The sequence below is a fragment of the Poecilia mexicana genome, unplaced genomic scaffold, assembly GCF_051168715.1.
Source record: "Poecilia mexicana isolate PSO_F unplaced genomic scaffold, ASM5116871v1 scaffold_1, whole genome shotgun sequence".
Lineage (NCBI taxonomy): Eukaryota > Metazoa > Chordata > Actinopteri > Cyprinodontiformes > Poeciliidae > Poecilia > Poecilia mexicana.
In genome coordinates this window covers 8,596,184-8,613,622 of record NW_028263370.1, presented here as the reverse complement: position 1 = coordinate 8,613,622, position 17,439 = coordinate 8,596,184, and the positions used below count along the sequence as shown (strand labels likewise).

The 17,439-nt window shown below is 42.8% G+C and overlaps 1 protein-coding gene across 3 annotated transcripts; it reads left to right on the top strand.

Annotated features, from left to right (window-relative positions):
* Nucleotides 1–256: 256 nt before the first annotated feature.
* Nucleotides 257–16,701, top strand: LOC106918425 (zinc finger protein Aiolos-like). 3 transcript variants are annotated; one of them, XM_088003864.1, is made up of 8 exons: nucleotides 257–551; nucleotides 1,291–1,393; nucleotides 1,706–1,813; nucleotides 5,276–5,659; nucleotides 8,599–8,766; nucleotides 9,227–9,340; nucleotides 10,118–10,228; nucleotides 13,338–16,701. In XM_088003864.1, the coding sequence occupies exons 2-8, from the start codon at nucleotides 1,342–1,344 to the stop codon at nucleotides 13,964–13,966; spliced, it is 1,566 nt and encodes a 521-aa protein (XP_087859990.1). In that variant the 5' UTR covers nucleotides 257–551; nucleotides 1,291–1,341; the 3' UTR covers nucleotides 13,967–16,701. The 3 variants fall into 3 exon arrangements, with proteins under 3 accessions (XP_087859990.1, XP_087859994.1, XP_087859985.1); XM_088003868.1 differs by having other exon boundaries at nucleotides 258–551; nucleotides 5,276–5,512; nucleotides 9,224–9,340; XM_088003859.1 differs by having other exon boundaries at nucleotides 258–551; nucleotides 9,224–9,340.
* The last annotated feature ends 738 nt before the right edge of the window (nucleotides 16,702–17,439 follow it).

Sequence of the window (17,439 nt, the reverse complement as noted above, 5' to 3'; positions counted from 1 at the left end):
TATTAAAAAATGCCACAGGAGCCCGAGTATGACTGTGTGATATGGCTGAAAAGCCTATAACATGATTAACATTTAATATCAGTCAATATCAATAAATACTGATTAGTTCACCGATATGAAGTAGAAGTAAATTGCTGTGAAAAGCAGTTCTCTGGTTTGGCCACAAGATGGAGCTATAGCTCCTTAAATCGAAACGAGTCGTTGACAGTGAGGACTGGGAGAAATTATGTCAAAAGCCTAATCCACTGTTTGTTTCCTTTTATTAGGATGTGGTGCGGCGGAGTCTTCACATCCAGGCCCAGCGGAAACGGCTGATAGGCTGAGTTTCACCCCGACTGCTCTGAGCCGTCTGAGCTGCTCGCGCCGTTCTACTGGATGCGAAGTCTTTGTTGCTCCACCTTGTTCTCAATGAGTTCCTGTTCCTTTAAGGGATCTCTCCAGCGTTCACCGTAGTCACGCTGCGCAGGATCCATATTCAGAGAAAGTCCAGCGGTGGAGTGGGGAAATACCAGAGCAGCTTTCCTCTCCTCTGGGTGCTGAGCAACTGGAAGGTAAGATAGCTTCAGCAGTATCCAAACCTTAGAGGTGATAAGGTAATGAGATGAATTGTTCAAACAAAAAAAAAGAAAAAAAAAGTGGGTCCTAGCAGTAACTGCAACATGTGGACACACACTTCTCAATTTCATTTTGAGCTTGTGAGAACTACTAGAACACTGTAACTTTTTGTATTTTTTTGTTGTTTTTCTTTACTATCATGTCTCATAGAGGCTTTCAAACTCGAATTAACTTTCTCAACTCCTCTGTGACCCGTGGAGGTGTCTCTGTAGCATCTTTAATTAGAAATGCGCAGTAGGATGGATGTTCGTTTTCAAACTATGGCTACAAGTGTAGGAGGTTTCGGCTGCTGGAGTGGAAAGCTCTTTTACATTCACTCCTGTGTACAAACCCAGCAGGAAATACGTGTGCAGAGAGAATATCTTGTCTTTCTCATAAGGCTAAATGTAGAGACAGGGTCGAGCAATCAACCGTGGGCTTTCACCCACTTTTATTTTTGTGAGCTTCTTTTTTATGCTGTCCAACCAACAGGAACAGTCAGAGACAAGTGTTGCTTCTATTTCTTCACAGGCTTCATTGAAATAGTCAGAATATCTTTTAATAGGGCTATGAAATGTTATATTAATCCTATATTAAAGCGGCAGGATGAATGTGGGGAACACATTTGCCCTTTCACATTGTCACCGCTCTGTGAACTCCTCCTCACAAACCTGATTCTAAAATTGCCCGGCGCAGGAACCCAACTGGACCTGTGAAGTAAGACCTTCAAACTACCAGCATCTCGCCATGAGCACAGACAAGCATCCTGAAGTCGCATCCCCAGAGGAGGACGAGATGGGTGAGTATCTCATTCCTGTTCTTGAATTTGGAAACATACGTGATCAGTCTGAGCTCGTTCCTCCGCAGAAACCGCCGTCTGACCTGAAGCACTGTTTCGAAAAGATCGAGACGTATTTGTGGAATTTGTGCAAGCTGCAAACATGATAAATGACTGTGTCTCTGCAGAGCATGCGAAAAAAGATTTTCTGAGTGTTAATTGCTAAAAGGGAATATTTGAATATTCATTTCTTGGTGTAACAAGACTCTTTGGCGGTTTTATTTTTAATTGACGAGAAACTGATTACGAGAATTGATTTGTGTGCCTATTCAGAAGCTTGCAGCGAGGCTGCCGAGGTGAACGCGCATGAGGAGGAAGAGCAGAAGGAAGACGCCTCTGTCACTGTGAATGGAATGCACTCGGATGCTGTCATGGATGCACGTATGTGCACACACTCTCACATATGCACAATTTACTTCTCAACGAATGAATTTGCAGTTCATCTTACATTTTAAGCAGCTTGCTAAAGAAAAAGTACAACTGCAAATACCAGAGAGCTAATGAAAATGCAGTATTTTTTTTCTTTGTGGAAATGAAGCATTTGTTGGTATAATTCGTAGTTTGTTTACCTTTACTTATTTAGTTAGGAGACTGGAAATCTCTCTTCCAAGATTATCACGGTCAAGATAGGCTGCAAGACTGTTCTATCCCATAGAGAAATTGCTATGCATATTTTTTTTAAAAAGGTTTTATTGGCTCTAGTGGCCTTTATTTTATAGTGAATTGACAGGAAAGTGGGTAATGAGAGAAGGAGGAAGACATGCGGCAAAGGTCGCCAGGCCGGGAATCGAACCCGTGACAGCGGCGTTGAGGACCAAGGCCCCCCCACACGTGGGCCATGCTCAACCCCTGCACCACCACAGCTCCCCCTGCTTTAGATAATTTTAAATGCCAAAGAAGCAAAACCTGAGAATTTTAAGACATGCAGGAATTGATAGTTAAACGGATCTAATTTCTAGTATTTACCGTCAGACATGTCGTCCTTTCGCAGCTTCAAGTAGAATGAGATTATTATAGAACTACAGATTGTGGGGAAAAATGGACAAGTGGAGCAACTGCTACTTATTAGATAAGTGATTAATACTTTATTTGTTTAGATAGAGTAAAAATAAATAAGGAAGTCTGGAAGAGAAACTGTAATCCAGCCCTACTCTCCATTTTCTGTCAGTATCCACAATTTTAAGATTTCATTAATTCCCATGAAGTATAGAAACCAAACTTCAATTCCGTTCATTTTCATTAATCGATTTTTAGTGGGACGTTGAACGGTATCTCGTCTCCACTGCATGTTAATTAATTGGAAATGTTGAATTTGCCAGGGGGTCCCAGACTCTCTGTCAGTTAACAGCAAGTAGCCAATCGTAACAGTTTGTTCCAACTCCAAAAGTTTCTTAGCTTCAGTCATCAGTGTTGAGAAGAGAACATTGTGTGCAGGCGGCGCTCCCTTCTTATTTCTGGTTGGCTGCCATCTAGCCGACCGGGTGCACTTCCTAAAGCCCTGCTCTGCGTTCTGCTGCATGGCCCTGCGGTTCACTGCTCTCAGAGACCCTGGACTCTATATTGGGTGTCACAGATCTCTGTGCTTGCAAAGTTTCCATAGCACCTCTGAGCGCTCTCCACAATACAAGGCGCTGCTCTTTAGCTCATCATCAGCCACCGCCAAGACCACAGTGTGGTTTCTGGATGGAACTGAGTAGCTCTCAGGGCTGGTTCACGCTTAGCAAGAGGCTAGGTGAGAGGTCCTGCAAGATGAGCCTCAGGACTCTGCATGTCAGCAGCTGCGGTGCTGATAACTGTGCATTCAGCAAGCGGATTCCTCTAAGCTGTCATGGTGAAGCACACAGTGCCTGTCAAAAGTATTCCTCAAAAGGTTTTCCACATTTTGTCAGAGGCAGATATAGTAAGAAGAGCATTCCTTCACTATATTTTGCTCAAGTAAAAGTACAATGTAATCATGCAACAAATTACTGAAGAGTAAAACGCTTTTGAAAAGGCTGCTCAAGTACTGATTAACTAATCGGATCATTTGATGTCATCAGACGGACAAAAGTAAATCTATGTGGCAAATTCTGGTGTTTTAAAGTTTAAAATGAAAATAACAAATTCAGGCACAAGAAACTGTCTTCCAAATCCAATTTGTTGAATATCGAACTTCTAAAACTAATGCTGAAGCTTTATAACTGTGTTAGAACAATGTAAATAACGTCTAGTGAGCATTTTCAAGCCTGTTTTTCATTAAGTGGAGTTTATTGCAATGTGTAGAGTATCCAGAAGACTTTCTCAAGTAAAAGTATTGATACTTTATAACAAATACTACTCAAGTAAAAAGTAAACCTACGTCTCAAGGTTTGTTTTGTTATTTTCACAAAAGCTACTCGAATTTAGCTGAGTAAATGTAAGTAGTTCTCTGCATTTTGTCATTTTATGAACACAGACCTCATTGTATTTCATTGGGTTGTGTGTCTTTGTGTTCAACCGTATTTATTCTGCTACTCCTAAATATAATCTAGTGCCAACAATGTGCCTTCATAGCTGTCCACCGAATTGACCAGCTGGGTAAGGAGAGCACAGAACGATCTAGAGCCGTACGGTAACTCTGGAGGAGCTGCAGCGAGCAACGGCTCAAGTCTAGATTTTGGCCTACATGCAAAACGATCTTGATCTAAATGGTGGAAAAGTAAAACTGCACATCACATATGAATCATGGTTTTCGCAGCATCGTGCATTGACGATGGTTTTGCGAAGCATTATCAGAGAAACCGGTCAGAGTTGATGGGAAGATGCATGGAGCTAAATACACAGCAGTGTTAGAAGAGAACCTGAGACTTGAGTTTCACCTCTCAGCGGGGCAATGGCGAGAAGCGTGCAGCGAGAGCTACAGTAGAGTGGACTAGGTCAAAGCTCGTTTGTGTGTTGGAATGGCCCAGTCAAAGTCCAGAGCTTGATCCTACTTAGAACAAGAGGCAAAACTTGAAATGTTTTGCTTAGGGATGCTCACCTGACTGAGCTTGAGCTATCTTACAAAGAATAAGTAACAAAATCAGTCACCAGATGTGCAGCGCTGCTAGAGCATACCCCACAAGACATGAAACTTTGAGGTGGTTCTACACGCCGTCGACGGAGGAGGGCTGAATTCAAAATGCATGCAGCACTTTTCAAATTTTTGGGTTGCAGAAAAACATGCGTTTCCTTCCACTTCACAGTCATGAACTACTTTGTGCAAAACTATTACAAAACATCCCAATGACATTACATGCATTGGCGTTTTTAGTTCTGACATGAGAAAAAGTGAAAGAGTGAAGGGAACTCTTTTGTAGGACACTGTACGTTGACATCTTGTGGCTATAAACAGGGTCCATAAAGAAGAAAAAAAAAAAAAAAAAAAAAGCAGGTCATATTATTACTTGTGTGTTTGTGTGACAGTGCTGATGAACACACCAACTCCTTTAAAGCAAAGGGAACTGGTTTTGTCTGTGTGAGGCGCCTGCTGTGCTTTTCTCCTGTCCTGGTTCTACTTTCTGCGTATTCATAGGAAACGCTCTCCTCTTATCTCAGGCGCACATCTACTGAATCTCTGAGACACTAAATGTCGGCCCAAATTAAGCTCCCCACACTTTGGAGACGTGCCTGTGCTAATATCGAACTTTAAATATAAAAGTAGAAGTGAAGATGTGTCTGTTTCGCATTCTGGCTCCTCTAGCTTTTTAAGCTCCTTATTTGGAAGTGGGAAATGTTTTACATGTTGGCTGTTCTCGTATGGTTCAGTTTAAGTCTCTACACGTGCGATTAGAAAGGTCTCTAAATGTTTGCCTTGCTTCTTTATTACTCCGATGTCCTGTCTAGGCGTGATAAAAACCGAAGCCGAGGAGACGGACGATGCTGAGCGCGCAGTGATTGTGCCCAAAGAGGAAGCGGAGGGAGACAGCGAGGACGGGATGGAGGAAGGCGTTGACGAGGACAGGACAGAGGAGGACAACGACGAGCAGAGGGATGAGGATGGCATGAACGAGCCGCAGGACCTGTCACTGGTCGACTACTCGCGCTACGAAGCGGCGTCCCTGCCAGACGGCCAAACGACAGGTGCGTTGGATCAGGCTGCAGACGGGGGCTACGCGCCCGGATCCACGGCGCCCCGCGTTCCGACACAGGGGAAACTCAGCTGCGACATCTGCGGTCTCTCCTGCATCAGCATTAATGTGCTGCTAGTGCACAAGCGCAGCCACACTGGTAAGCACCATAAACAACAACAACAACAAAAAATCATACAACAGCAGTTGACCTGAAACAGACAAACAGCTGCACGATCATCTATCTGATACCAACGGGCTCGTCTCTTATTGATGGGGTCAGTGCGTTTGTTCTGCCTGCATTTGGCACGTCACTGCCACCTAATCGGCAGGCGGGATCTGGTTGTGAAATATCTTCCATTGTAGTTCACTGACGAGCACAGAACAGCTAACTGTTTGATTTGATGGCAATTGCAGATAAAGTTCAGATGAGCATGCAAAGAGCCTAAGATGCAGGATGGAAAACAGTCAAAATTTTGGGCTCGACGCAGACGCACGTTTGACGGGAGCGAGTCACGAACGCCATAAAAACGCCGGCGTCCCGCGGTTGCCCTGATAGTGTAGCACCTATTTGCTGACGATTAACACTTTTTAGATCTCCACTGCTAGTTCTTGTTTGTTTCTTGTTTCCTTTTATAGGTTTTGTAAACTGAACCAGACTTCAGGAAAGTCTGAACGACGACGATATCCCAGGGTCCCATGCAGATTTAAGATGTTCCCAAATAGTTTCTTTTTAAGATATTTTTGCAAACGCTGAATTTTACTGGTTTCAAATGCCAGTTCATATCAATTCCTGATGAGCAGGAAATTAACTGGAAAATGGCCCCGTATTGGATGCAACAGGTCGCCAGTGGGTTCCACCTAAATTGCCCCTGTAACTATGATTACAGGTAAACCCTGGCTAGAAAGTGGGAGCATATGGGCCCCAAATGAGTCGCCATGTGAACCGAATTTTTGAACACTAATTTGAGACCCCACAAAGGCGTACGCATGGCTATAGTTTTACTGATTTTTGCTGTCCCTGTACGAGAAGCCCATTATGCCCATAATGCTAGGAATGGGTAATTATTGTTTTGTTTTTAATTGTGTGGGGAGAAGGGAGGGGGAGGGGGGAGATGTGATGAGAACTGTAAATTATGGGGATGACGATAAACTCTGACGTTTGGAGCCCCAGAAACTGGCTTTTAATGTTTGAGAGCATCATTTGAAATTCCAGCTAAATGCAGCTTTTCTATGCTGTTTGGCAGTAAAGGCCTCAATGATGGCATAAGCGATGAGCAATATTTGTTTATGGGGCTCTAAATGTGTTCAGTAACGCTACTAAAAGAGACCAGAAACACTTGGTCTTCTGGCCTTTATTTGCAGTATTCATACAGTAAATTGGCAGTGAGAGAAAGGGGAACACATGCAGCTCAAGTCAGTAATGGAGCCTCATACGGACGGCTTGGTTGAGGAGTAATAGCCTCTGGATGCGGGGCACCTGCTCTACTGTTCTGCAGCGCACCATCCGGAAACATTTATTTTTAGGGTGGTAGAAATTAATTTGCTTTTGTGAAGCAGCCTCTTAAAGTTATTAACAACTTAATGAGCAGAATAACGGCATTAAAGATTCTATGTTTTGCTTTTAAAAGAAAAAAGAATCCAGTGAGACCATTTTAGATTTTCAAATGGAGCCGGAGCAACGACGCGTCCAAATTCCAAAAATAGTGGAACGGCTTTGAGTTTCTTTGTCTGTGAAACATGCATGTAATAAGAGCTGACTACTGCGGTGGAGTTTTCATTGTAAACAAATCTCGTAGCAATTTCTAGTACACCACAAAACCTGAAAATTCGGTGTGGAATTTTGAAATAGAAAATGTGTGGGAACCTTCCACATCAGGTTTTGTCACTTATTACCCATCACTACTACAGAAGCAAACCTCCAAACGCCTCAACTGGGTTACCGGTACAGTTGAGTCCAAATGATTCATACTTCTAGTAGATTTACATTTTTCTTTTCTTTTTTTTTTCATTCAACCAAAAGGTTTCTGTCTGACATTTCACACCAAAAATAAAAAATAAAAAGACAATCTAAAAGGGACGTCCTTTTCTCTGTTTCATTTACATTTTTCAAAAAAAAAAAAAAAAAAGCATGATTAAAATTATGCACACCTTTCTCAGTTGTCGGTGGAAAAGATGTTATTGGCATTAAACCCTTCTTAAAATAGCTGACCGGGTTTTTTTGCATACGTCTGTTGGTTTTTTGACTATTTATTTTTGGTAGATTAGAGGTTTTTAATCAAATGGCTTGCTTGCCATTACCCTAATCTTTAGCAAGCTTCTCAGATTATCAGATTCAAGTCATGACTCTGGCTTGGTCGCTGCAAAGCATCAATCCTGCCTCCAGTCTGAAGAAACACGCTGTTCAACATGCTGCCCAACTACTGCTTTGTTTTTGGGGGCATTTCAGTGAATGCATTGCAGTATCACGTATAGAACGTGCTGTATTGTAGCATTTTGGATCCTCTTTTTTTTTTTCTGTACTGATGAAGACAGTTCTATAAATGATGGGGGAGCTTTTCTAAAAATGACAAATGTAAAGATAAGGTTGAAAAATCTTGTAGACGATGCCCACCTTTCAAAGAGCACATTCTAGTTGAGACGCTACCAGACGGCCGAACTGGCTTTAGTCCCCGTCAGCTGGACTCGTGGGGGAACATGTGACGCGTTACACCGCTTTCGGCCGAGGCCGTTTTCACCATCTTGCGCACAACTGGCTTGGTGGTCTGAGTCGTGAGAACGTCTTCTCTCGACAATCGGTGGATGTTGCTTTGTTCCCCTTTCAAAAGATGGTGAATGATTCTGTGTTTTGCAATTCACTGTAATAATGGGAAACTACACAGTAATTGCAAACAAAAAAACAAAAAAAAACAGAAATGCATTTTTTTTATGTATATTTATATATCAATGCCGTGACCAGCAAGCCAATAGAAGCAGCAAATATGCAATAAGTTTCTTCTGCAATTTAATGAGTTAAACCATGTGGGTTTTGTTTTTTTTTTGTTTTTTTTTTCCTCTCCTCTGAGTGTTATTTTTTTTTTTTTTTTTTTTGTTTCTCAGGTGAGAGGCCATTCCACTGCACTCAGTGTGGGGCCTCCTTCACCCAGAAGGGAAACCTGCTTCGCCACATCAAACTGCACTCCGGAGAGAAGCCTTTCAAATGCCCGATGTGCAGCTACGCCTGCCGACGACGCGACGCTCTCAGCGGGCACCTGCGCACCCATTCTGGTAGCAGCCAGCCACATGATGCATGCGTTCTTAATCACTCAGCACGCACACACGGCGTCAAAGCCGCCCATATATCGTATGCACCTGCAAACAGTGCCATGTCAGTTACTCCTTTGGGTCTAGGTTCTCTCTCCCTTTTGAATCTCGGCTCGTGAGGGTTTGCGGGAGGGCTCTTGGCTTTTCCAGTAACAGCCCCGCCGTGCGTTCTTGCAAACAACACACATTGCATTATGATATCTTTTACTCAATCGCCTCTGGAAACTTACTCATTCACTTTCAGGTCACGTGTTTTTTTTTTCTTTCTCAAAAAAAAAAAAATAAAAAAAAAAAAAAAAAGGCAAAAAGAAACACCTAATCAGTTTTGAGCGAAACTGCACACTTTGTGAAATCATACGTGCTGTGCCAGTTTTCATGCCGTCAATGTTTTTTGGTGATTAACTGAAACTCTTGCTCGCAGTAGAGAAGCCCTTCAAGTGCAACCACTGCAGTCGCAGCTACAAGCAGCGGAGCTCCCTCGACGAGCACAGAGAGAGGTGCCATGTGTACATTCAGAGCAAAGGTCCCGCCGAGAGAGGTGAGCAGCCGTCACACTCTCTGAAAACATCTCCGAAACTTCACACATGCAGCTGCTGCAGCCATCGAGTCCACGAAAACACACTGTTGCCTTTTTTTTTTTTTTTTTTTTTTTTTTTTCTTCTTGCGTTCGTTCGTGAGCGTACGCAGCGGGCGCGCAGTTAAAAAGCCAGCAGATCCTGTTTTTATGGCCTCATTAAATTAATGAACTTATAGCTGGTGCCCCATGATTACAGACTAAATAGGTTATGGCTGCTGTGGTGTGATGGCTCAGTGCAGAGGAGACCGCTTCTCATGTCTGTATCAGCAAAGGGGAAGCCAAATAGGGCAAACGTTTGGGCCCGGGCCGGCCCAGCGCAGGCACGCTCGCGTAAGACGTCGGCCCCCGCTGCCGACTGCACCTTATTGTACCGGCAGGACAGTTGCACGATTGCAACACACAAGAAGGCACACTGTTTCTGTGGTCACCGAATGTCGTAAGTTTTGCTTGATAGTGCTATAGTGGTGAGGAAGTACATCCTCATCCTGTGGTCTCTCCTCCTTCACTGATGAGGTAAAGAAAAAAACAAAAAAAAAAACAGGAAGTGAGGTCAGAGGAGCATCTAATGTCAAATTAATGAGTTGTTCCTCCTCGCTGGTTTATTTATTTATTTGCGCTTCATTTTATGAAGAGCGGTGGCTTGGCAACAGGTCTTCGTTTTCTTGACGTTGCTGTCGTCTTTCTTACTCGTTTTTTCTTTTTCTTTCTTTCTTTCATTGTCGTTTTGTGGCCAAGCAGAGGACAGCCACACAGCCAGGTCTCAGATGGGCTCAGAGCGCGCGCTGCTTCTCGACAGGCTCGCCAGCAACGTTGCCAAGCGGAAAAGTTCAATGCCACAGAAGTTCACTGGTAAGAGCAAGCACAGTGGCGTACCTCAAACTGCCAAAAGGGCGTGCTTTTGTACAGCAACCTTATTCAACATGCTGCGTTCTTACGTTTGTGTCTTTAAATGAAATTACACCAGTTTTCAAACTAGCTTTTGCTGCAATTGCTGCTGTTGTTTTTGACATGTTAACAGTGCCTTGCAAAAAGTCTTGACACCCCCTGAGCTTTTCTGCCTCACACTTCAGTGTGTTTATTTGGAGTTTGATGTGACAGACCAACAAAAATTAGAACAAAATTGTATTTTTTGCTTTGATCTCAATCACTCGGTTGTAGCTCTCGGTTCATTTCCATAACAATTTTCCCAGAATTGCCTTGTGTTTAACTCCATGCATCTTCTTCTAGCTAAAGAAAAGCACTCCCAGGGTATGATGCTGCCACCAACATCTTTTGTATGTAGGTCAAAAATGTAGTTGTGGTGATATCCTCTTCTCCTTCCTGAGCTGTGGAGTAACTGGTGCCTCTTGGCCGCTTCTCTAAAAAAAACCAAAATCTTCTCCTTGCCCAACCCATCGACTTTAAGTGACACCCTTGTCTTGGCAGAAAATAATTGAGCTGTACTCAATTTAATATACGTTTCATATAATAAATTGATCACTTTATGATGCTGAAAGCTTGGCATGTTGTGTCTTAATGTGTCCCGGTTCCAGACCTTATCCCAGAGCTCCATGCTGTGTTCCCTGGTCTTGGTCAGGCTGTTCCTTCATTAATGCCAAAACCGTGGCTCCCCTTGGGAATGATGTGTTCAGAATAATGAGGCCAAAAGGTTCTCTTCTAATGGCGCATATTTATGGTGTCGTCCGCAAAATAACATGACTTTAAACTTCTCCACAGCCTGACGAGGCTGTTTGTTCACTAATGTTCTCTAATAAACCTTTGAGGTTTTCGCAGAACAGCTGGAGTCGTACTGAGATTAAATTACACACAGGTGGAGTTTATGTACTGATGAGGTGCAGGAAATGGTCGGACTGGATTCTATTTAGGGGTAGCAGATGAAAGGGGGGAGAAAGCATATCACAACTTTTTTTAGGTTCTTTTCGTTATAGAAAGGATGTTTGAAAATCGTGCATCGTTTCCATTTGAATCTACAATTATAAGCTAATTGGTTTTGGTCTGTCGCATGCGATCCTGGCGAAATCAACTGAAGTGTGTGGATGTAACCTTTTGCAAGACACTTCATGTGTTAAGTTGCATCTATTTTCCCCCCTGACAGCTCCTTCTGTAAATGCTGCTGCCTTTTTCTCAAGTTCACAACAGTTTGCTTGTAGCGATGCTTTAAAGGTCTTTAAATAAAGAAGTCTGTTGTAAATGATTTCTGTCTGCCTGAGCTTCTTGTTTGTCTGTGTATCTTTGCTGGCGTCTGTCTCCTGCCAGACGAGAACTGGGGCCAGAACACCTGGCTCACACCACAGACTGCTTCCCACTGCCCTAGATTTTCTGCCCAGAGCGGTGTCAGTGTTGGGTGTGTGTGACCGTCCATGGTTAATTGAACAAATTTATGTAAAAAAAAACAAACAAAAGAAATATGATTCTGAAAGTTCTCAGTAGTATTACTCATTTTCTTTGCTTTGAATTGGACTCGGATAATCCGCTGAAGTGATGAATGATCTGAAGGTATCAGTTTCAGTAAACGGCTGAGTTGGCGCTGCCATTTCCCAAACTTTGAGCGTACGCACAATTTTTCAAGTCTCCTCTCACCTCTCTGGTTAAGCTCAACATTGGGGTTGTAGTTTCGCAATCACGCCTAAAGCTTCCCGCGAGCACGCACACACACACACACACACACACACACACATACATATCAACTAAGACACACACACACACACAACACTCCTACGTCTATCAGCTTGGCAAATGAAGTGAGATCTTTCAATATGACAACCACAGGGGAAAAGAGAAGTAAGAGAGTCTGCAACCACAGAGAAAGATAGAACAAGCGGGAGGCGAGAAACGTGAGCAGGTGTTTCTCTGTCGATACTTCTGTAGCAGCTGCAACAAAGACCTTCGTCTGCGCCGTCTGCTTCCTCTCAGCCCTCTGTCCTCTCCTGGCTCAGGATGTTTTCTTGCTTTTAAGCTTCTTTTGTCCCACGACGTGCCTGCGCACCAGGTTAACCAAATGGGGTGCACATTTTTTGCGCTGTGCGTGCTGCACACCAAAGCGAGGACCCCAGCGAGCCCCATCTGGATCTGTCTAAGCTCTTGCCCATCTGTAAGCAATAAGCGCTCTGACTGCAGTTTTCTGCTGCTTGTCCATGTGCAGTGCCTTGCAAAAGTATTCTTAGCCCTTTGTCACTTTGAAACCACAAACTTCACTGTATTGGGAGTTTATGTGACAGCAAGCTATAGGGGGATGAATACAAATGTTCACTGCAGTAGAGATTTTAAACACCCTGACTTGTTTTCCTCCTCCTTCGCAAGATTACTTTTCTTTGTGTTGGTCAATCACACTGCAAAAACACAAAATCTTGCTAAGTATTTTTCTGTCTGATTTCTACTGCAAATATCTTTGTACACTTGAAATAAGTCAAAACTATCAATGAATCAATCAAATTTTATTTGTATAGCACATTTCAGCAGCAAGGCATTTCAAAGTGCTTTACATAACTAAAATAAAAACAGCATGTGATATTGAATAAACAGTGAGAAAGAGAACAGTTAGCAGCTAACTACTAACTAATAAGCAACTTTTCAGCAAGAGATACCTTGTCTTTAGTTAATGATTCCTTAATATTGATGAAAAAAATACTCGTTATAAGTGAAACAATCTCTCTGTGGAACGAGTCACTTTTCCCGTACTAAAAGTTAAACTGCACCAATATTTAATTCTAAGTTATAATGTAAATAAGGTATTTGCACTCAAATGCAAATACCTTAAATCTGGACCAGTTTGTTTTTGCAGTGTGTAGAAAAACTCAAAAAAAGAAAAACCATTGATCTTTGTGGCTACAACGTGACAAAATGTGGAAAAAGTGCAACCGGTATTAATACTTTAACAAGGTACTGTGATGCTCTTCAGTGAAGTATGTGAAACCAGCCCATGTTGAATCTTCAGCGCTCTCTTGTGTCACTGGTGTAGGCGACAACGGGGTCTGCCTGGACCTGAGCTTTAACAGGGAGCTGCTCCACCGATCTGACATAAAGGACCCTCCACCCGGCTCACCTGGGCCAGAGGGCCAGCTGCAGACAGTCCTTGCAGGCCCAGATGGCGACCCACCTCCCACCCACAGACCGTACCCCATCCCGTTAAACCGCACCGATATCAACCCAATCAGCCTCACCAATGGCCACAAGATGCCCCTCCTGGGCCTTCCTCACGGAGCACAGCCGCCCCTCGGCATGGACTCCTTCCACAACGACGCCTCCCAGATGACCCAGCCCGTCATGTACAGCCTGGGTCACCTGCTGGGGGGCATCAATCACCAGAACGGCGTCCCGCACCCGCACAGCCAGCCCTTTCCGCTGACGCCCCTCGAGGCCCTGCGGGTCATGCGGGCGGACGGAGAGTCCGGGGCGCCGCCCGGAGCGGTGTACCCCTGCGGCCACTGCAGGGTGCTCTTCCTGGACTACGTCATGTTCACCATCCACATGGGATGCCACGGCTTCCGCGACCCGCTCGAATGCAACGTCTGTGGCCACCGCAGCCGGGACCGTTATGAGTTCTCCTCCCACATAGCCCGCGGCGAGCACCGCCTAGAACTCAAGTAGACTGCGTTCATGCACACAAACGGTCACCGCCATGGAGACAGACAGCGATTTAGTCATACAAGTAGCTGGTAGTATTAGAAATGAAAGCATAAAGTGGCGGCTCTGTCTGTCCTCGGCGTTTGTTAAAGTGTGTGTGAGTATAAACGTTGTGGGAGTGTGGCGGCTGTTTTTAGTCATCCATCTGAAAAGATGGCCTGTAAAGAGTTATTGCAGGAGCATTTCTACTCCTCAGCATGCATATATTTGTACGTAACGAGGTTGTCTGTTTGCATAAAGCCGCGCGTTTCCACTCACACAAAGCAGCACAAAATACTGTATTTATGCTGTACCTACTGTTTTATTTTGTCTGTATAAAGATGTAAAAAAAAACTAAAAAATAAAAGAGCGGTTCTGTCATCACACACAAGCTGCAGAGCGTTTAGAGATGTTCAAGTTTGCCAATACTGACTGCAGAAAAAAAAAAAAAAACAACAAAAAAAACCATCCTATTATCTCGAAGGTCACATGTCTCTTTTTTTAAGGCTGTGGTTTTCAGAGATCTGCAGTTCACGGCTTCAAAGGACACCACTCTGCACCATGTGCTGGTTTCTCACTCCAGAATAATATACTCATTTAGCGTTCCCACGAGGTAGAGAAGCCTCGGTTTTACTGCTCGAAGCACAGAACCGAATCATTTTTTTTGTTGCTGCAAGATGAGGGAAACTATTCCAGTGCCTTCAATGTAAATGAGTTACTGGATCGTCCCACTGATGCCTGACAGGTGTCAGATCTTACACTTGACTATTTCTAAGACGAGAAACTGGTTATATTTCACATCAGACGTCTCTCCGGGTCGTCACGATCTCGGGACGAATTGCTGAGGACTCTCGGTCTAAATGAACAACAGTTAACTCGTTATTCAGTTGGGAAAGGACGAGAGAAGGCACACATTAATTTCAGTCAGCAGTTTCTCCTTCCTCCTCATTCTCACCTCACCCACAGAATGAATAGTAACAGTAATCCCCACAGCATGATGCTGCCACCATCATGCCAGTAAAACTCCAGATAATGGGAATTTATCTGTGTGTAGGGCAAAAAAAAAAAAAAAAAAAACTGCATTGAAAAATGAGGGTTTTGTGGGAATTTTCAACATGACACACTTTTAAAAACTTCCGCTGACGACCAAAATGTGCAGTGGGGAAGTTTTGGTGAACACACACACTCACACACACACACACACACAAAAAAAAATTGACAAGCCACAGAACTACTTCATCATGGCCGTGCGTCGGATTGCGCGTGCGTGTGGATGCACTTCGCCCACATGGCAGTGCAGGAACTCGTTCACGCCTTGCTGGCTTTAAGACCAGAGGAGGGTGTTAGCTTCTTCCAGCTGCTACCTCACTATCTGTCCTCTCTATCAGAGCCAGTTCCCCTTTCTCTGTTTGGGTTTGAAGAGAAGTGACACTTGTGAGGCCAAACTGTCTTCACAGCTTCAATTCCACATGTCGAGTTAAAAAGCCAAGTCATTCATTACAACAGCACGGCTTTGCTGCTTCTCTTTTCCCAAGCACAAGACAATGAATTCAAGGCATTCGTCTTCTGGGTAAACGGTACACAATACCGAGTAAATAAACTCTGACTAAAGCGGATGTAATTGCCCGTTCATGGAAGTGCGAGTAGCATTTTTAATGAAGTAACGTGTTATTGAGTATTGAAGGGATGTGCTTGTGCCAAAAAGTCCCATTCCCAACATAAAACCCAGGGTTAAGAAGTTGGAGTCAGTACACTGTCAGAAGATGTCGGGTTTTTAGTGACATCTACTGACTGACGCCTGGGACTCACGCGAGATACTCAGAAGAGACGTTTACAAAGCAAAAACGAAACAAATTATCTGTGATGTAGAGCTGGCTGGCTGAAACGGATGAGAAGACAAGTAGTTTAGGTCCATTACCCTTTGCTAACGATACTAGACGGAAGATTGGTGAAAGAAATGAAGTGAAAAGAGCGCCTATGGTTATTTATACTGACTTCCATCAAACCCAACCTGACCATGTTCTAGTTTCAAGTTGGGAAATCCTTGGTCAGTTTTTGCGCTCAGTAATCAGGCAAGCCACTAAAAGCACTACAAGCCATTAGCAAAGTACATGCCTGCATATGCATTAAAACAAATAAAGGAAAATTTTGATCATTTTTAAATGTATTTTTTTGCATGTGGAAGATTTAGTGAGATTCAAACTACAGTAAGCGCAACTTTACTATGATTCAAGTACACAAAATTTTGAGATGAAGGTTGATGAGAATCTTGTTTTTCCTTTTTTTTATTTCTGGTTTTAGGAAGCCATTTTGCTTATTTGTCTGACTTGGATTTTTTTTTTTTTTTCTTTTACTCCAAGAATCCGATTCAAATAAATGAGGCTTTCTACACTTTTTTGTGACAACCAATAAAAAACAAATCTAAACATTTGCTGCTTTAGAGCAAAAGTTGAATACAAGTTTTTTGTGTAATGAGTTGTACACAAACAACTCATTATTTTCTTGTGTGGTGCAATACCTTTCCAAATAATTAAAAGGAGATTATTATAAAGTGAAGAAGAATGCAGTTATACCAGGGATGCTTGTGTTTGTTTCCCCATGGAAGCCTGTAAGGGCCAAAAGAAAAAAGAATATTCACTGATTACTTATGTCATTTTAGTTGTAGATGATGTAATAAAGATAAATATATGTCAATAAAAATGTTTTGTTTACAAAAGGCATTCATAATTGATTCAAAGTGTCTTTAATTACTTCATTATTGTCTGCTGCAGCACCTAGTAAATATGTTTTATTAGTAATAAATTAGAGATTTTAGCAGTGAACCTTAACTGTCACAGCCGTTCAAGTGAATGCAGTTGTTCTGAATTTGTCTTGCAGGGCAGAATAGAAAATCAAATGTTGGGGTTTATCGGAGTGGGGTGCTTCTTATTTCAGCCTCAGCTTTTCATATTGTTGTAATTTTTGTAGACCTGTTTGCCATTGTCTGCCGTTCTGACCATGTTTGAGATGTTTTGTAGGTGCACTGACAACATCTCAAAAAATCTACTCGTACTGTTCGGTATGAAAATGTGGTTTCATTGCTCCAATAATATTCCAAATTTTATGTCTGCAGGTGTCTTACTAATTTTTGTTTGATCAGGGTTCAGATATGTGTTATATTTGACTGGGGATAATTGGGCTTAGAAGCAAAATAAATCAAGGATATAAACCAAACTTTTCACAAAATTCTAAACTTTTATTGTTAAAATTACGAATCAGACATGAGCATTTCATGAGTATTTATCACCACAATTAATTTGATGCAGAAATTGTTTTAAGAAAATTACCCACGGTTTGTTTGAGCATGAAATAATAGGCTACAAACAACGGTAACCAAGTAACATTAATCTATGGTGCACTCCAGCAAAGGAATAAGGGAAAATAAAATGCATAAAGCAACATTGTTTTAATATATACCA